The 16,235-nt window shown below is 32.3% G+C and overlaps 6 protein-coding genes across 6 annotated transcripts; 3 read left to right on the forward strand and 3 right to left on the reverse strand.

Annotated features, from left to right (window-relative positions):
- The first annotated feature begins 46 nt into the window (after nucleotides 1–46).
- LOC128393111 (uncharacterized) lies at nucleotides 47–925 on the forward strand. The gene is made up of 2 exons (XM_053353241.1): nucleotides 47–188; nucleotides 254–925. Exons 1-2 carry the CDS (start codon nucleotides 134–136, stop codon nucleotides 823–825), a joined length of 627 nt encoding a protein of 208 aa, XP_053209216.1. The 5' UTR covers nucleotides 47–133; the 3' UTR covers nucleotides 826–925.
- A 1,134-nt stretch (nucleotides 926–2,059) lies between these two features.
- Nucleotides 2,060–3,760, forward strand: LOC128393110 (uncharacterized). The gene is made up of 2 exons (XM_053353240.1): nucleotides 2,060–2,567; nucleotides 2,665–3,760. The coding sequence occupies exon 2, from the start codon at nucleotides 2,675–2,677 to the stop codon at nucleotides 3,362–3,364; it is 690 nt and encodes a 229-aa protein (XP_053209215.1). The 5' UTR covers nucleotides 2,060–2,567; nucleotides 2,665–2,674; the 3' UTR covers nucleotides 3,365–3,760.
- Nucleotides 3,603–6,748, reverse strand: LOC128393104 (manganese-dependent ADP-ribose/CDP-alcohol diphosphatase-like). Its single transcript, XM_053353231.1, has 3 exons — nucleotides 6,677–6,748; nucleotides 5,604–6,339; nucleotides 3,603–4,655 (listed from the first exon to the last, which is right to left on the reverse strand). The coding sequence occupies exons 1-3, from the start codon at nucleotides 6,731–6,733 to the stop codon at nucleotides 3,769–3,771; spliced, it is 1,680 nt and encodes a 559-aa protein (XP_053209206.1). The 5' UTR covers nucleotides 6,734–6,748; the 3' UTR covers nucleotides 3,603–3,768.
- Nucleotides 6,749–7,282: 534 nt separating this feature from the next.
- LOC128393106 (ankyrin repeat and MYND domain-containing protein 2-like) lies at nucleotides 7,283–8,791 on the forward strand. Its single transcript, XM_053353236.1, has one exon. It carries the CDS (start codon nucleotides 7,420–7,422, stop codon nucleotides 8,656–8,658), a length of 1,239 nt encoding a protein of 412 aa, XP_053209211.1. The 5' UTR covers nucleotides 7,283–7,419; the 3' UTR covers nucleotides 8,659–8,791.
- A 119-nt stretch (nucleotides 8,792–8,910) lies between these two features.
- LOC128393107 (dnaJ homolog subfamily A member 2-like) lies at nucleotides 8,911–12,867 on the reverse strand. The gene is given in 7 exon segments (XM_053353237.1): nucleotides 8,911–9,997; nucleotides 10,000–10,400; nucleotides 10,653–10,733; nucleotides 10,882–11,096; nucleotides 11,200–11,259; nucleotides 11,353–11,460; nucleotides 12,710–12,867. Coding segments are annotated over 6 exon segments (1,218 nt in total). The 5' UTR covers nucleotides 11,422–11,460; nucleotides 12,710–12,867; the 3' UTR covers nucleotides 8,911–9,605.
- A 635-nt stretch (nucleotides 12,868–13,502) lies between these two features.
- LOC128393102 (Golgi reassembly-stacking protein 2-like) lies at nucleotides 13,503–16,049 on the reverse strand. Its single transcript, XM_053353230.1, has 3 exons — nucleotides 15,766–16,049; nucleotides 14,645–15,554; nucleotides 13,503–14,562 (listed from the first exon to the last, which is right to left on the reverse strand). The coding sequence occupies exons 1-3, from the start codon at nucleotides 15,910–15,912 to the stop codon at nucleotides 13,889–13,891; spliced, it is 1,731 nt and encodes a 576-aa protein (XP_053209205.1). The 5' UTR covers nucleotides 15,913–16,049; the 3' UTR covers nucleotides 13,503–13,888.
- Nucleotides 16,050–16,235: the final 186 nt, after the last annotated feature.

Below are 16,235 nucleotides of genomic sequence, written 5' to 3' on the forward strand. Positions count from 1 at the left end.
AGGGCAATTAATCAACAATTAACTGATCATCTGTTGTGGAATCAACAATGAACACAATTGAATATTGATTTTCAATTGATTGTCTTGATCAGAAAGATAAACAAAAACTGTAATCGTGTTCCAATAACCATAAATGTTTCTCAATCTAAATCTAATCACAATTAACTTATTCTTGTTTCTAATTGATTGTAAGTATTTTCATTTAATGAAAAATTTTCATATCAAACTAATTGTTGTTGTTGTTGTTATTTAGCTTCTCAAGGAGTGACAACAATTAACCATGAGAGTGATCAGCTACTCTTATTGGAAACTTATGAAGATGATGAACAATTAATTGCTCCCAACGAAAGGACAATTAAGGATCGCAATTTAATGACTACTTATGAATTGTTATTCAGTGATGCTGATCAAGCAAGTGATTCATATTTATTGGCTAAAGATCATTTAAATAAATTGGAAGATCAATTTCAAACTTTTCTTTTATTCCTTAAACACAATGTGATTAACAAAGATTCTGATCGTAATTCGTTAATTATGGACATTTTAAGGAATCGAATCTACATTCGTTATACTCTTGAACATTTTAATCGTAAATTGTTCATATCAATCATGAATGCGATCGTTGTTGATTTACCTGAAACAATTAGGTCAAAATTTAAATCTCTCGATTGGTCAGATATTTGGGATCAATGGACTAAATATGATCGACGAAAATATGTATCTAAAGTTAATTATTCTGATTCTGATGGTAAGAAAACTTCAATCGATTCGTTTGACTCTCGAATTGTTAAAAAAAATCCCAAAGATCCATTGGGAATATTGTGAAAATCAATCAAAAATTAACTTTTGATCAACTTTTAATGAGAAAAATTTTCATACCTTTGAAAAATTTATTAAACTCAATAAACTCAATAATCACTCTTAACAGATGTCAATATATTAATTACCACCACCCAATCAGTTGTTTAATTAAAGTTCATTTTAATCGTTGACTTTTGTTTCTTAAGTTATAACAAATCACAAATTCGCTAGGTGGCAGCAGTCAAATTTAGAATCAAAATTTTTTATTTAATTCTATTTATGCTACGATTTGCTCATCTTTCGACAAGAGATAGCTCTGTTTGTAACTTGAGAAAGGTATGACTGTAATAAAGGTCAAGTTAATTGAGAAATACATCGGTTTTAATCATTTAACCACCAACAGTTGGAGGAAGTGATGGAGGTGGAGGGGTGGAGAAAATTCTTTCACCATCCTAAATTTTGTAAGGCAGCGTCGGTATAGGCACACAGACACGATCGGTAGCCTAACAACAAGGCCCAGTTAGGTTAGGTTAGGTTAGTCCTCTTTAGATCTTCTAATGTCCATTCATGAACCTACTTGGTGTTTGTAGATATATCATATTACTTTCCAGTAAACTCCAATCGATAGCGATGCGCTCATCGCGCCAGAAAACGAAATGAGCATCAACGCTTGACCTTGGTTGAGAATAGGACCCGTGCGATGTTTCATTGTATAGTAATGGTCAAGAAGATGCACACTGAAATATTTATGACCTTTAGCAAGAGGCTGAGAAATTGATTGATAAGAAACACAACGATTAAATGTACTTAAATTCATTGAGATCAATTAAAATTGACAAATTGAAAATATTTATCCGTTGCGATATAAACGTAGGCAGCAACTCTTAAATTATAAGGGCAAGTTACAAATTCGCTAATTGGCAGCAGTCAAATTTAGATTTAGTTTTTAATTTAATTCTACAGGGCTATTCAACTCCATTTTACGCAGATTATTAGTTATAAGTCAAGAACCAATGAGTTTAAAAAGACCAAACCTCGTACAGATTCATATCAGGACGAAAGGACTTCGTATAAAAGTTTCAAGGTCATTGAGGTCATTTCACGATAAACCTATCTAGAGGTCATTTGAAGGTTTTTTTACAGAAGAAAAACAAAAAATTACTCCATCTTTGAAGTTTTGGTCTCAATATCAGTTCAAATAACGGAGATTCGTCAATTTGAATGAAATAAGAGTGAGAATAGCTTATTCTCACTCAACTTTCTGTTAGAATAGCTAGTCAGCTGATTCACTTTTTCACTTTCAACTGATCAATTTGTTTGGATAATTAAGTTTTCGTGTTGATTTAATTGCTTAATTAGCTGTGTTAATTTAAGTTAATTAATTTGTTCCCTGGTGAATATTAGTTTGTACTTTTCCCCTGCTGAACTAATGAATGAATTTCTGAATGTGTTTCACTGCAATTAGTGACAATTAGTGATTGTCTTGGTTTTCTGGTAATTTTTGCCATCAATCAACTGAATTATTGATTAACTTCCTGATTAATTGTTGTCGTTTTCTTTTTGCTGATTCTTGATTATTTCTTGTAGTAGTTAAATGTTTCCTTCCTGTGTCATACTAGACTATCATTTTCATTTCAATCTTATCGTGATTAATCAACTAATCCATTGGTAATACTTGATTGATTGTAAGCAACTAAATCTTTTAATTTCAGTACTAATTGTTGATCAATCAACAAATTTAATCTCTCGAAACAATCTTATCTATGGTAAGTTAATGTTAACTTTAATTCTAAATCTTTTGTAACCACTTATTTGATTGAATAGTAATTAACTTCTTTTGGTGGGTTTACTTTTCTCCTTCAGATTAATCAAAATGGCGATCAAATTAATTCTTGGCAGAAAGAAGCGAATAATTGTAATTCTAATTATATTTGGATTAATTTATCTACTCATATCTCTTTTAACATCATCTTCTCATGGTGAACAATCAGTATTAATATGTAATTATGGACCAGAAGTTCAGGATAAGCTTCGTGATTTGTTGCTAAGGACAAAGGAGAGTCTAATCACTTTGGGATTAACTTATTTCCTTTGTTACAATTCACTATGGGGATCACTTAAAATGGAAACAGTGTTACCATGGGTTAATTATTTGGAGATTTGTTTAATTAACGATGAAATTTCTCACATGGATGAGGCCTACATTTTCCGTATATTTAAGAATAAGAATCTTAAAATGAGTTACATCTCATCTAATGGTGTTTACCTGATAACCGATTCACAAGTAGCCGAACCTGTAATTAAATTGATTCTGTTTGAAAAGGATACAGTGACCAGTCAATATCGTCGAGTGGGCTGGAGAAATCGTTTAGTTCCCCCTAATTCCTGTGAGGCGATTCACTGTTTCCCTCCCATGTTAATCGACAAACCACTTCCGATGTCCAGTTTACTTAATGTTCCCATTCCGGCTCCCAGAGAGAAAGAGGAGATTCAAAAGTATCTATTCCCTGATAATTGGTGGAAAGACATCGAACCCGAGAAATGTAAAAAGGAGAACCATTAATTTAATTTCGAAACAAATAAACAAAAAAGTAAACTTAATTGCCTTTGGAAAAAGATCTACAATTAACCCTCTGAATCTCGTCTCCATGTTGATCATATTTATCTCATTCTCAAATCACTTGGATATATCAATGAATCATCAACAAGAAATTGGCCACTAATCAAATAATCAAACATATCAATTGACCTTTTCCTCTTCTTACAATCTGTTGACGATTTTAAATCAAATGGAAATCTAATTGTTTGGAAATTGATCAAACAAATATATTGATTTTTTTTTAATAATATATGATAATTTTGTTCATATTATCATAATTTAGCAATAACAGTGGTGTTTGTTTATATGATAACAATTAAGACGCAAACAAAAAGTAAATGATTTCAAATATGATACAAAGATGTTATTTAAACGGTAACTCTGATTGTGGTTGGACTTTCATTGGAAACTGGATCAGCATAATTGGAAACATCGTAACCATTGGATGAGCCTAATGGAGTAACGACAGCAGGAGGTACCGAGGAAACAGCGGATGAAGGAAGCGGAAGTGTTAAACTTTTTTCTAAACCATAACCATCAACCTGAAGTCGATCATGATAAAGGGAAATGGTTGCGAAAGCTTCATTGGTCGGAGATGTTTCAATGACTCCATGATAGACGATGTAATGAATTCCCTTTTCGTCGACCGAATGTCCAAATTTGTGTGCATGTCCAGACATGTAACTAATTACACAATTGTACTTGTGAAAAGTTTCAATGACTCGATCATAATTCCAGACCAAACAGGACCAATCACACGAACCAGGGTGAAGACAAACATGTCCAAAAACGATGACCTTTTCTCCTTTCAACTCGGAATCTTGAAGTTCCCTTGATAGCCAAGTTAATTGCTGTTCACTGAGAGCTCCGTTCATCTGTTGAAACCTTTTCTCTGGACCTTCCGGTAGATGATCATCAATGTCCCAAAGGTCAAAATCCCGATGACCATGATATTTATAAAGTATCTCCTCGGCTTGACGGTAATTAGGATGATTAGGATCGTAGCCTATTACCGAGATTTCAAAACAATCAAGTGCAATTATCTTCAATTTAGGTGATGGAGTAAATTTATAATAGAGAGTATAATTAGCTGATGATGACGATGATGAAGATGACGATGAACAATTAACTGGATTTTCATTGACGTTTAAATTTAAACCCATCAGATCTGGTTTAACTTTTGTCTTCTTAATTAGTGAATCACGAAATAGACTAATTATCTCGGCTCTATCAAAGTTATACAATTCATGATTACCTGATGACAATTGAAACAATAATTGGAGAGAAAAAAAAAATTTCAACAATTAGAACAACAAATTAGAAACAAAGTGATTAACAATCAATTTTTGATTAAAGTTAAGAGGGAAAATGTAATCAATTAATCAATTTTGAACATTATTATGTAATTGTTATGATAATTAAAGGAAACAAGACTCATCTGATTTAATTGAATTGAATTAAAAGAGATCGGGTAAAGTAATTGATTAGTTATTATTGTTCAATGATATATAATACAATCAACATCATCAGCGATCACTTAAATTGTGGGATATGTTTGTTTAATTAAATTGTAATACAATTAGAAAAATGATAACTAATCATTAATAGTAATCAAGAATCAGGTGTGGGTATTGATTGTTAATTGTTGAGATTGTTAATCAACAATTTAGTGGGTGTGTGTGTGTACCTATGGTGGGCTTGTGTTTGTTTATTTAGATTGTGATTGTTTGTTTAATTGTTCACAAAGCAATTAACTTAATCCAATATCAATAACTTTTTAGTTGAGTGTCAATATCTTGAAAATGATAAGACAATAATCAATTTAATTGCTAACAATTTAGCACGATTTAGTTGAAGAGCTTGTTTCAAATTCATGTTTTAATTAAACTAAACGGAAGCAATTGTGATAACAATTGTAATTACTACAATCTAATCAAAATTAAGTCCAGAATAAACCAGTTGATTAATTGATTTTTTCTTCTATAATATTTTAATTGTTGTGATATTGAGACGAAGAAAAAAAAATCAATTCTTGTTTCCATGTAAACAAAAGCTTCGTTATCAATGGAGGATTAAATATTAATATAATTGAGGAATAGATTAGAAGGATTAATTATAGTGATTAGCATCAACTGACTAATTAGCTAATGTTGAACATGATTTAATTGATTATCTGTTGGTGAATCTAATTGTTTATACTTACCAACAGCATGAAAGGTTGGGATTGTTGGATGAGCTTCAAAAGTGGCCAGTGTTTTATTAATTGCTTCAAGAGGATCTAAACCATTGGTACGTTTATTAAGTCCATCAATTATATCACCAAATTGTAGTACAAAGGTTGGCTTAATTGTTTCCCTGTCCCAGTGATTAAAAGCATGAACAACATGATTTAACGAAGCTCGATAATATCTCGTCTTAGTTGGATCATAATGAGCTGGTTTATCATCGGTATCAGCATATTGAACATCAGTTAGAACACCAAATTTAGCAATTAATTGATTACCAGGAGAAGATGAATCATGATTAATTGTAGTGGAATCAATTTCAGACATGGTGGAAGTGGTTAATTGTCTTGATGAGGGAATGTTATTGTCAAAAAATGGATCACAATCAAAACGATCAACCAAACCTTTGGTTTTATATTCACAACAGCAATTGATTGTTGTTGGGTTTACTTTAAGGTTGACACCCTTGACCCAATTTAAAGGGTTAAATTGACCACAAGAAGATAAATTTGAACACTGACCACCGGTGGGAATGAATTGTAATTTAACTTTATGGTGATTAAGGTGATTAATATAATCCTCACTCCACCGGAGTAATGAGCTTTTCACCAGAATCAAAGGTAAACATGAAATCCTATGAACATGATGTGAGTTGATTAGTTGATTAATCACAACTGGACCAGTAGATGTCAACATACAACAATTTAAATTAATCTAGATGATGAGGGAGAGAGAGTGAGAGAGATTAAAAGAAGAAGATTAAAATTGTGGGATGAACCATTTCTTTTTCTTCATCATCATTACGATTTACATGGTAAATAATGAGAGAATCGCTGAGAAAATGATCAATATCAATTCTCATCTCACTTTAACCTTCTATCAAGTGAAGATGCGCAATCAGATTAACAATTAACTCTCATAAGTATTTGATTGTGTAACTTTTATGGAATCATGATGATCATGATCATGATTAACGTCACACAATCTAAAATTAATTTAGTTACTTTGTGTTTTAATAGTTACGATTTCGAGGTACGAATTTTTTTTTTACCCGTTCAACTTGAGCCAAACTTATTAAAAGAAGTAAATTGTTGTAATAATTAAACATTTTCTTTGATGATTGTCACTTGATTTAGATTATCGTTATTACTTATTATCCGCCGTCAATGATGTTGCCAGAATTTAGAGTGAGAAAATTAAGTTAATTGTTCAAACGAACTCAACTAAATTGTCAATTCAATGATACAATGTAATGAAAAAAAACAAGAAAATCGTTCATCAGACTATTTAACCAGCTTTTTTTGCCCAATCATCAACTCTAACAATTAGCTTGGATAATTAAATCACCAATTCTTTGTTACAGTTAGTCAACAATTAACTAAATTGTCTCTAATGATTGAGTGTTACAATTACGATAAACTATTGAATGGTAATCAACCCAATCGAGTTGATTATCAGAAGCTTTTACAATAGAAATGTCCTAATTTCTTGGCAATTAGTTAATTCGATTGTTTGTACAATTAACTTTCCACAATTAGAATATAATTTAATTACCTTTTCTCAACAATTAATTTATTTTCTTCAAAAAATCCGCTTCTCCATTTAAACTTATCTCTTTTACTATGTAACCATGGATTTAGTTTTGTCTTTCATTTAAATGGTTATCTAATTGTGACTCTTGTTGTTGTTTATCATCATTGATTGTGATTACAATTTGTCACAATTTAATTGACAATTTTTGTCTCTGTATTTCATTCAATTGTTTTCTTATCTGTGACTGTGATTAGTTAAACGATGGCAATTGTTGGCGATTCAACAACTGAAAATGAGAAGTTAATTTTTGAGAAAATAAGTCAAGGTAAATTGGAAGAGGTTAAATTGTTGTTAAATCAATCTGATGTTCGGATTAATTGTGTCGATGAGAATGGGATGAGTTTCCTTTGTCAGGCTGCGTTCAAAGGGAACGTGGAAATTTGTAAATTGTTGATACAAAATGGAGCTGATGTTAATTGTACTCGACATGTTCATGGTTATACTGCTCTCATGTTTGCAGCCATTGGTGGTCATTTAAAGGTGGTCGGTATTTTATTGGAAGCTGGTGCCGATATTAATCATGTCAATTCAGTCGGAAGAACGGCCACTCAAATGGCCGCATTTGTGGGTCAACACGAGGCCGTTACCATGATAAATAGTTATGTTCCCAGGGAGGAGATTCAATATTATTCAGAGAAACATGGATTAGATGAGAAAGCGAAATTGGAAAATCATTTGGTTGATCCTTTGTGGTCACTTTTACGACAGACCAATATTCATCCGGTTCGATTGGTGTTGGAAATCGAGAGACATCCGACTCTTATTGATTATGTTGGTCAAGTTTCTAAGGTGCTGGAAATGATGACCGAAAGAGAGATGAGGAAAAAAGATGCCAACGAAATGTTAGCACTTAAATTTAGTTTTCTCGCTTTTCTATTGGACTATTTTGGTAAACAATTGGAAATTCTAAAGGAAAAAAGTGATCCCAATGCCGATCGTAAAGAGCTTATTGCGAAATGTGGTGAATTGTTGACCAAAAATTGGCTGAAAGGTCGAGACTCTGATGGATTTCCCGTTAATCTTGAAAATTTTCTTCGAGAAGCGATCAAGCGATTCCCTTATCATAATTCAATGGTCTTCATTCAAATGGTTAAATCTTTGTCTTCGGTAGCGGTTGGTGATGAACCTTCAGCTCTTTCCATCCTCGCTCGGTCAATAAGTGGACAGAAAGGTTTCCTCGACGAAGAGACAATCAACTGTGCCACTTGTAGTGAACCCAAACCTAATAAGAAATGCTCCCAATGTAAAGTGACCCAATATTGTGACCAAAGATGCCAAAGGTTACACTGGTTTACCCATAAAAAGTTTTGTCCCAAAATAGCAAATGAAGCGAAAGCCAAACAAGAACAAGAAACCAAACCGAAAACTGACCAACTTAAATCACCTCAAGAAACTGACCCCAAACTGACCACCGATCTCAAAGAATTAAACATTTCCTAATTGCTAAATTTGAATACAACTTTTTAATTGTCCCATTTAAAAGCACAATTCTACCTACGGTAATTTAATATCTTCAAAAATTGTAAACGAAAACAAATTTGTACAAAATAATCAATCAACTTTTCTCAATCAATTCGAATTGTTTATTTACTTTTCTAATCGCTAATCAACAATTAACTTTCTCTGTTTTATTAATTTGTATTCAAATCTCTTTGTTTTTAATTAGTTTTTTTTTGGACTCGAGTTTGACAATTGTTTTTTTTTCGACTTTTTAAATTGTTTATTGTCTCTCGTTTTGATTTTTTTTTGTCTTTTAATTGTGTTGATTTGTTTACGTTAATTGTGATTGTATTTAGAGAGTGTGAAGGTGCTTTTGTTTTAGTTTTTGTATACAAGCAAAGGGATATTAACTCACGAATACTTTTAGGATTATATATTCAGAGTGAGAGATATCATGGTAATTACAAAAAAAAAAGATTAAGATGAAACTTTCATTTGAACTAAATCAAAATGAAATGGAAAACTCTTATAATCATCAACAATCATTACAAACAACAATATGTATATGATTACACTTGATTAATTTTCTTATTGGCTTTTGTAAATTCGGTGAATCTTTGAATGATGTTAATCATTAATTTCCAGGTTTCTTTCCATGTTAGATGATTCAGGAAAAAAGAAAAGGAAAATCAGCAAAAGCGAGTAATTTAAAGAATGAGAGAGAGAGAGAGAATGAGTGAGAAATAGATAGAGATTGGGATTAGGATTATGCTAAACATTTCTCATTTGAAACAATATTAATTGAGAAATTAAATCCTAATGGTTCTGTATAAATATGGTGTTGAGCAGTTGTCTCTCCAGTGATTGAAAATACTCAAAATCCGTTGGATTATTGCACCATAAATAGTTGGGTTACTTGTTAAACTTTCCTCGGTGTAGAGATTGTTTCAATGGGCTGCACATTGAACTCCACCGCCGCCACCGCCGCTTTCTTCATGATCATCCTCATAAGCCATACGACTGGAATGACCATTTGATTCTGATGGGACGTATTCATGAAGACCAACCTCTTCAACGTCTTCAGCTTTAAGGTCAAACTTTTCTTGCTTCTCTCGTGGTAAAATTTTCTCAATATCAAGATATTTCTCTTCATTGGGAGCAAAATAAGAGTCAGGAAAGTTTATCTGGAATTTAATTATCAAATCTCCTTTTGAAAATGGATCTTTATACACTGGCATACCACCTCCTTTAATCGCCTTAATTGTATTGGGAACAATAACTTCTCCTGGGCTACTGCGAACTATTAATTGACGTCCATCCAAGTGTTTAATTGGAATGGCAAACCACAAAGAGCTTGTGTTAATGACAATTCCATTGGAATAACCAAATCTATTCCATTAACGGTGAATACATCATGAGGTTTAGCATTCAATTGAATGATAACATCTCCTGCCTCAATTCCCGGCTTCTCGTTTCCTTCACCACGGAAAACTATTTTCTGACCATTTTTCATTCCTCTGTCAATGTTTACCTCTACCACTTTTGATTCTGGTAAAATACGATTACCACCACAAGTTTTACACCGATGATTTTCACTACAAACTCGTCCCTCTCCTTTGCAATCTAAACATGGACGTTGAAATTGTTGCATCATACCAGGTCCAAGTTCAAGGTATGACATTTTTGCGCCATAACCATTACAGGACGCACAAGCGTGTAAGGTTCCAGGTTTAGCACCAGCTCTATTTAAAGGGAGAGAATATCAGAGAGAAGAAAAAACAAACAAACAAACATTTAATCATTGAACCTAAACAATTAAACTCTTATTTAGAGAAATTTAAAGTTATCTACTGGTCTTGTAGTTTTATATAAACAATGAATAACCAACAATAGCTTGATGATTATATATTTATACTTAACAGACTGTAAAACATGAAATGATAAATTCTGTGCATTGATTGTAATTATAATAGTAAAATAGTATGTTTAGTTACCCATGGCAAGTGCGACAAACAATTTCTTTGTTGAATGATAATTTCGTGACTTTACCATTGTATAAATCTTCCAACGTGACACTGTAAGTTGCGAAGAGAAGGAGAGAGAGAAAAATAGAGAATAGAGAAGAAGAAGAGAAAAGAATTAAATTATTACAAATGTGAACTGTAATTTCTAATAATTAGATATATAAAAGAATATGAATAATATAGGTAACAATTAACATACTCTAAGGTGTGGACAAAATCTTGACCCTTTGCTCGTCTTCGATGCATACCACCCAAGTTAAATAAATTGTCTCCCAAAATTTGAGAGATAAAATCATCGGCTATTTCGGGTCCTTCAGGTACACCTTCTTGTAGGCCTTTCATTCCGAATCTATCATAGACATTTTTCTTGGTTGGATTGCTTAGAACATCATAAGCATAGGAAATATCTTTGAACTGTAACATGAAAAACAAAACAGAAGAAAAACAAAATTAAAAGGTTAATAGAGAGAAGAAAATAATTAGTTGGTAGTAAACTAAGACAATTAAATCACTTTACCTTATCCTCTGATTTGTGATTCTTATCCGGATGAAACTCTTTAGCCAGTTTACGATAAGCCTGATGGAGATAAAAGAAAAGAATAATAATATTAGAGAAATTGACCATTAATTGATTGTGTTGGGAGAAAATTAATCATCATGATTAACTTACCTTTTTAATATCATGTTCAGAGGCAGTTCTAGGAACTCCTAATAGATCATAGAGCTTTGAGTCAGGCATAGCGATGATGTTTTAAAATGGTTTCTAAAAGTTGTAAACCTGAAATAATCAAGAAAATAGAATAATTAATAAACAAAGAGAATGAAATTAAAATGCCAGAGTGGGAAGAGAATAGAAAAGATGAGAGAAAGAGTGAGTAAAAGCAAAAGATAAGCGTCCATATGATAAATCGATTAATAAAAACAGATCACTAATCACTAACCCTAAAGGGTAAGAGAAATAGAGAGGTTAAAATAATCAACAATTAGCGAGTTGATAAGCTTGTGAATGAGAAATTGATACAATAAAAGCTATTAAGTCTCTCTTAAGTTGATTTAGCATCAAGATTTGGTTAATTGTCTGATGGTTTGTGTTGATAAATTAATATCTCTCTTTTTTTGAGTGTTGGTTTTTTTTCATAGTGAATCAGTTTATTCACTAGAGCCTCAGGTTTAAATTATTTCCACCACTTTTATCCTAATTCTGTGATATTATTAATCCATTGAAATGATCCTCATTTATCACAATAAATCGGGCGTCCGATGGCTAGTTAATCTTGGACTTTGGTTAGGTCAATTAATCTTTGGAGAGGATTAAACTAGCTTAATGGCCGAGAAGATTAATAAACCTTCGAGTGAAGATCAGGTCACACACATGGTCCGATTCCAATAGTAACATAAACCGTTTTAGTTGTTGTGGACGAAGAACTTGATGAATCCATTTGATGGAGTAAATTTGTTTGGGTGATAATGAAAATCCAAATTACAATTTGATTAAATAAACAAGTGAAGATGATGTTAATCAATAACACGTTTAGATGAACCAAAATCCGGCTGGTGAATGTAATTCAAGTGCAAATCAAACTGATTGTTATCAAGCTAAAATCAATTAAAATGTCCGGTGAACTAATCTCTTTGAATAGAAGACAAAATTACAGACAAATAAGTGTACAAATTGAGTATAGACAATAGAAGAAAACAAAGAAAACCCTTAATGATATTGGATATTTAAAGGAATCCAAACAATTGGCTCTTGATAGTCAATGGAAACTTAAGATTCTAATAGAAATTGCAACAAGAGAATAGAAAAATATTCTAAACTGTCCCGTGTGCAGGTTCAAAGGTCAGTAAAATGGACGAAGAATCAATGTAAACATAGAGAGAGTGAAACCACACACACAAAAAGAATAGAGAGAAGAGAACAGAAGAGAAAGAGAAAGAAAAAAGAGAGACAGAAAATGAAAGGGTTTGCAAGAATAATAGAGAAAATAGAAAAAGTGTTTTTGGAATTAGAATACAATTTGACTTACCTTATAAATAGAAATTAATTTTGTCAGTGAAAAGCATAAATGGTGGAAAAAGATGATTAAATTAAAAAAGAAAGAAAAGTTAATCAAAAAGGTGAAATTAAATTAACACCAATTAAAGATCCAAACAGAATGAAAATAGAAACAGAAATGAAAGAAAATCTCATTTTCACTTTTTCTCATTTTCTTACAACAATCGATTACACATTCAATTAATCGATTTCCCTTTAAATTCGAGACTTGTCATTGTACTTATGAAATTTGATTTCTTTTTGGCCTCAGGCCCGAAGGGAACAATAAGTGTTCACCATTATCATTTCTAGATATTTCCAATTACTAATGAATGGCATTCTCTTTCAAGATTATGATAAGTCTTAATCTCGATTATACAAAATGATGAACTAAACTGCGAGTAATTGGTCGTTTCGAGGCCGAAAACCAGCACTTCGAGCCAATCGAGTTGGAACTTAGCTTATTAAGTCTGATTTGTACAAAAAGATGAAATTTCGAAGAAAAATTTGCTTCAATTTCGGACAATATTGATTATCAAACGAAAGAAAATATGTAGTCTTGACCGATGGTTCGGAAAACTATTAATAATTTTCAGGAAAACCTCTTGATCGAAATGACTCTCGAATTGACATAAATTTTTGCTGGATAAGAACTCGATTTTACACGAACTTTGCCTGAGGCAAGATCGCAAGGTCATCATGTCGTTGAAAGAACATGTAAATCAATACTAGAGACATTTGGTTCTCGTTTTCGATTTTCCGATTTCGTTATGAAACAAATAAAATTCAATCAATTTCGTTAAAATTTAATTGATTTCGATTTAAATTGATTATCATTTGATGTTTTTCACTCTCTCACATTTAAATAAGTGTAGAAATTGATTGTTTCGGTTAATTTATAGATTATTGTTTCCTTTGTTTCAATCATCGATAAAATCGCATACCAACATTTATTGCGTACAAAATACATCATGACAAAAGATCTTGATTTAGTAATTATAATTGTTAATCTATTTTCTTTTAACCATGAAAATCATCTAATTCTGTGATGGTGTTTTAATCCATTGAACCAGAAAATTTTGATATAATAATTGTTTAGATTAATTTGTTTACGTTGATTTGTAATGTATAATAAATTGCATCTCTCTTGTTTAAGTTTGTTGGTAACATTTCAAAGCGCTTTTCCTAATTGATCAATATCAATTGGTTGGTTTAAATTAATTGTGGTCAAAGGAGATGAACTTGATGGATTAGTTGATTGTTGTTGAATGCTAGTCACTGGTGGCGGTGGTACCGTTGATGGATAAAGTGGGATATTTGAGTAATTGTTATAAACATTGGAGCTGGTTGATTGACTTAGTTGGGTTGAAGTCGGTGGTTGATTGTAACTAGAAACAAATCCTGAACCATAATAAGGTTCATTTGATTCAGTTGGTGTGGGAAAATTAATATTTGATGTTTTCATAGGTAAAGGGAAAAGTGTTGGTTGGGTAGTTAATTTAGTTGAAATTGACGAAGGAGATGTAATTTTCGTTTGATCGGCTTGGCTGTAAGGTGGTGAATTTAAATTTCCCAATAAAGATGCTGTTGAAGGCATTGGAGGTGCAGAGTGAAGAGATGAGTAAGTCATCGTTGGATTAGCAATTGGATTCGCCAAAGATGTTGAAATCAATTGTGATTTAGATTCAGTGGACGCTGTTGAAGAGGCTAATGATAGGTTCATAAAGTCGCTCATCAATGGATTATTGGATTGTTGGGGTTGTTGAGGTCCATCAAAATTTAGATTTAAATTGGCAAGTTTCAGATCTGATGGTAAAGGAGCACTTACTGTCAATGGTGGCATACCTGGAGAAAGATAGAGAAAATTATAAATAAAGTTGTTAATTATCTGTGGTTGGAAAAGATTAGTTCAAGAGGAAATACTTACCAGGAATTGAGATAGGAGTTGTTATCGTACCAGGTGAAGTGTAAGATGAAACACTAGAGCCTGTGGTTATTATCTGAGGTCCGCCAGAACTGTAAGCAAGTGAACTATAAGAGCCACTGACCGTTGGAGCGGGTGGGAAGGCTGTAACACTATTAATGCCTCTGGTGACAATTACTGAACTTGCTGGTGTTCCTGGTGGTGGTACTTGTGATTCGGGTTGTGGTTGTGTTTGGGGTTGAGGTTGAGGTTGAGGTTGAACAGCAACTTCCTGAGTTGAAGCAAATTGAGGAGGAATAGGACCTTGAAAATTGGATGGTTGAACTTGAGGTTGATTTGATTGTGTAGATAAATCAAATTGTGGTTGAATTGGTTGTGAATGTTGAGCTTCACTTCCATGCATCAATGGTACTTCATCAGAATATTCTGAATCACAATTAGACTGGTAAGGTATTCGATGTAAATAACCATAACCAATTCCACAACCAAGCATACCCTCACCTCCCCATCGACTATTTGGTGTAATGATAACATCTCTTACATTATCGGTCAATAAATTGTAAACAAATAGTTTTAAAGGTTTACCATCATGCGCTTCAATTAATGCATATAAATCTTCCGAATCTTGTAAGGTTGAATCAGCTCCAATAATATAATCACAATTAGATTGTAGACCAGCCTGTTCTGCTGGTGAATTAGGTTCAACTTGTAAAACATGCCAAACATTTTGATTAGCATTTTCGAAAGAGCAAAATTTAATAGAAACACCAATTAAACCAGTTCCATTCCATTCATTAGTTGGCCTAATATCAACTTGCCTAATACGACCAGTTTTACTATTATAAACAGCCATTTTAATCGTCTGATTAACACTGGCTTTTAGAATTTCCTTCAATGTTTCATTATTTTGATTCTAAAAAGAGAAGAAGAAAACAAAAAAGTAAAATCATCAGAAAAGATCAAAGATAAAACAACAACATAGGGTAGAAAAAATAGAATTTTTTGTTTCAAATTCACCATAACAAAAACGGCAACAGATTAAATTAAATTGATTGGAAGAATATGGTTATACCTCTGACAATCTAATTAAATTAGTTGCAGTTAATTAAAACCGATTACCTTACCAGACGAGTATTTCCAATGGAGACAATAAAATCAAAATAAGCTTCCAAACCAGCAACAGCTCCAGGAGAACCTTCTTGCACTTTGAGAACATGATATCCCTCCTTACCTCCACCAGGAACTTCAAATGAACTCGACGATAAACCCATGGTTGACCAGTTAATCGAAAAGATAAATCAACTAATTGAACAGATAATCACAATTGCGAAAAACAAAACGATCAATAATCAAACCGAATCACAATCAAAGCAACTTGTCAACATTTCCAATTCTCAACACGTCACCGACATCGAATCGTTCGTTTCTCAACCGATAGATGGCATTTGTTTAATTCTAATTCTAAAACAACAATTAACTTTAATTAGAAAAACAATCAACTGGATTAAATGATCGCGAATCGATTGTGTTTAATTGTAATTTAATGAAAAAGGATTTGCACTAGGATATGAATGGAATTTTTATAACGCCCGAG

The sequence above is a fragment of the Panonychus citri genome, unplaced genomic scaffold (genome assembly GCF_014898815.1).
Source record: "Panonychus citri isolate SS breed McGregor unplaced genomic scaffold, ASM1489881v1 Contig00138, whole genome shotgun sequence".
Lineage (NCBI taxonomy): Eukaryota > Metazoa > Arthropoda > Arachnida > Trombidiformes > Tetranychidae > Panonychus > Panonychus citri.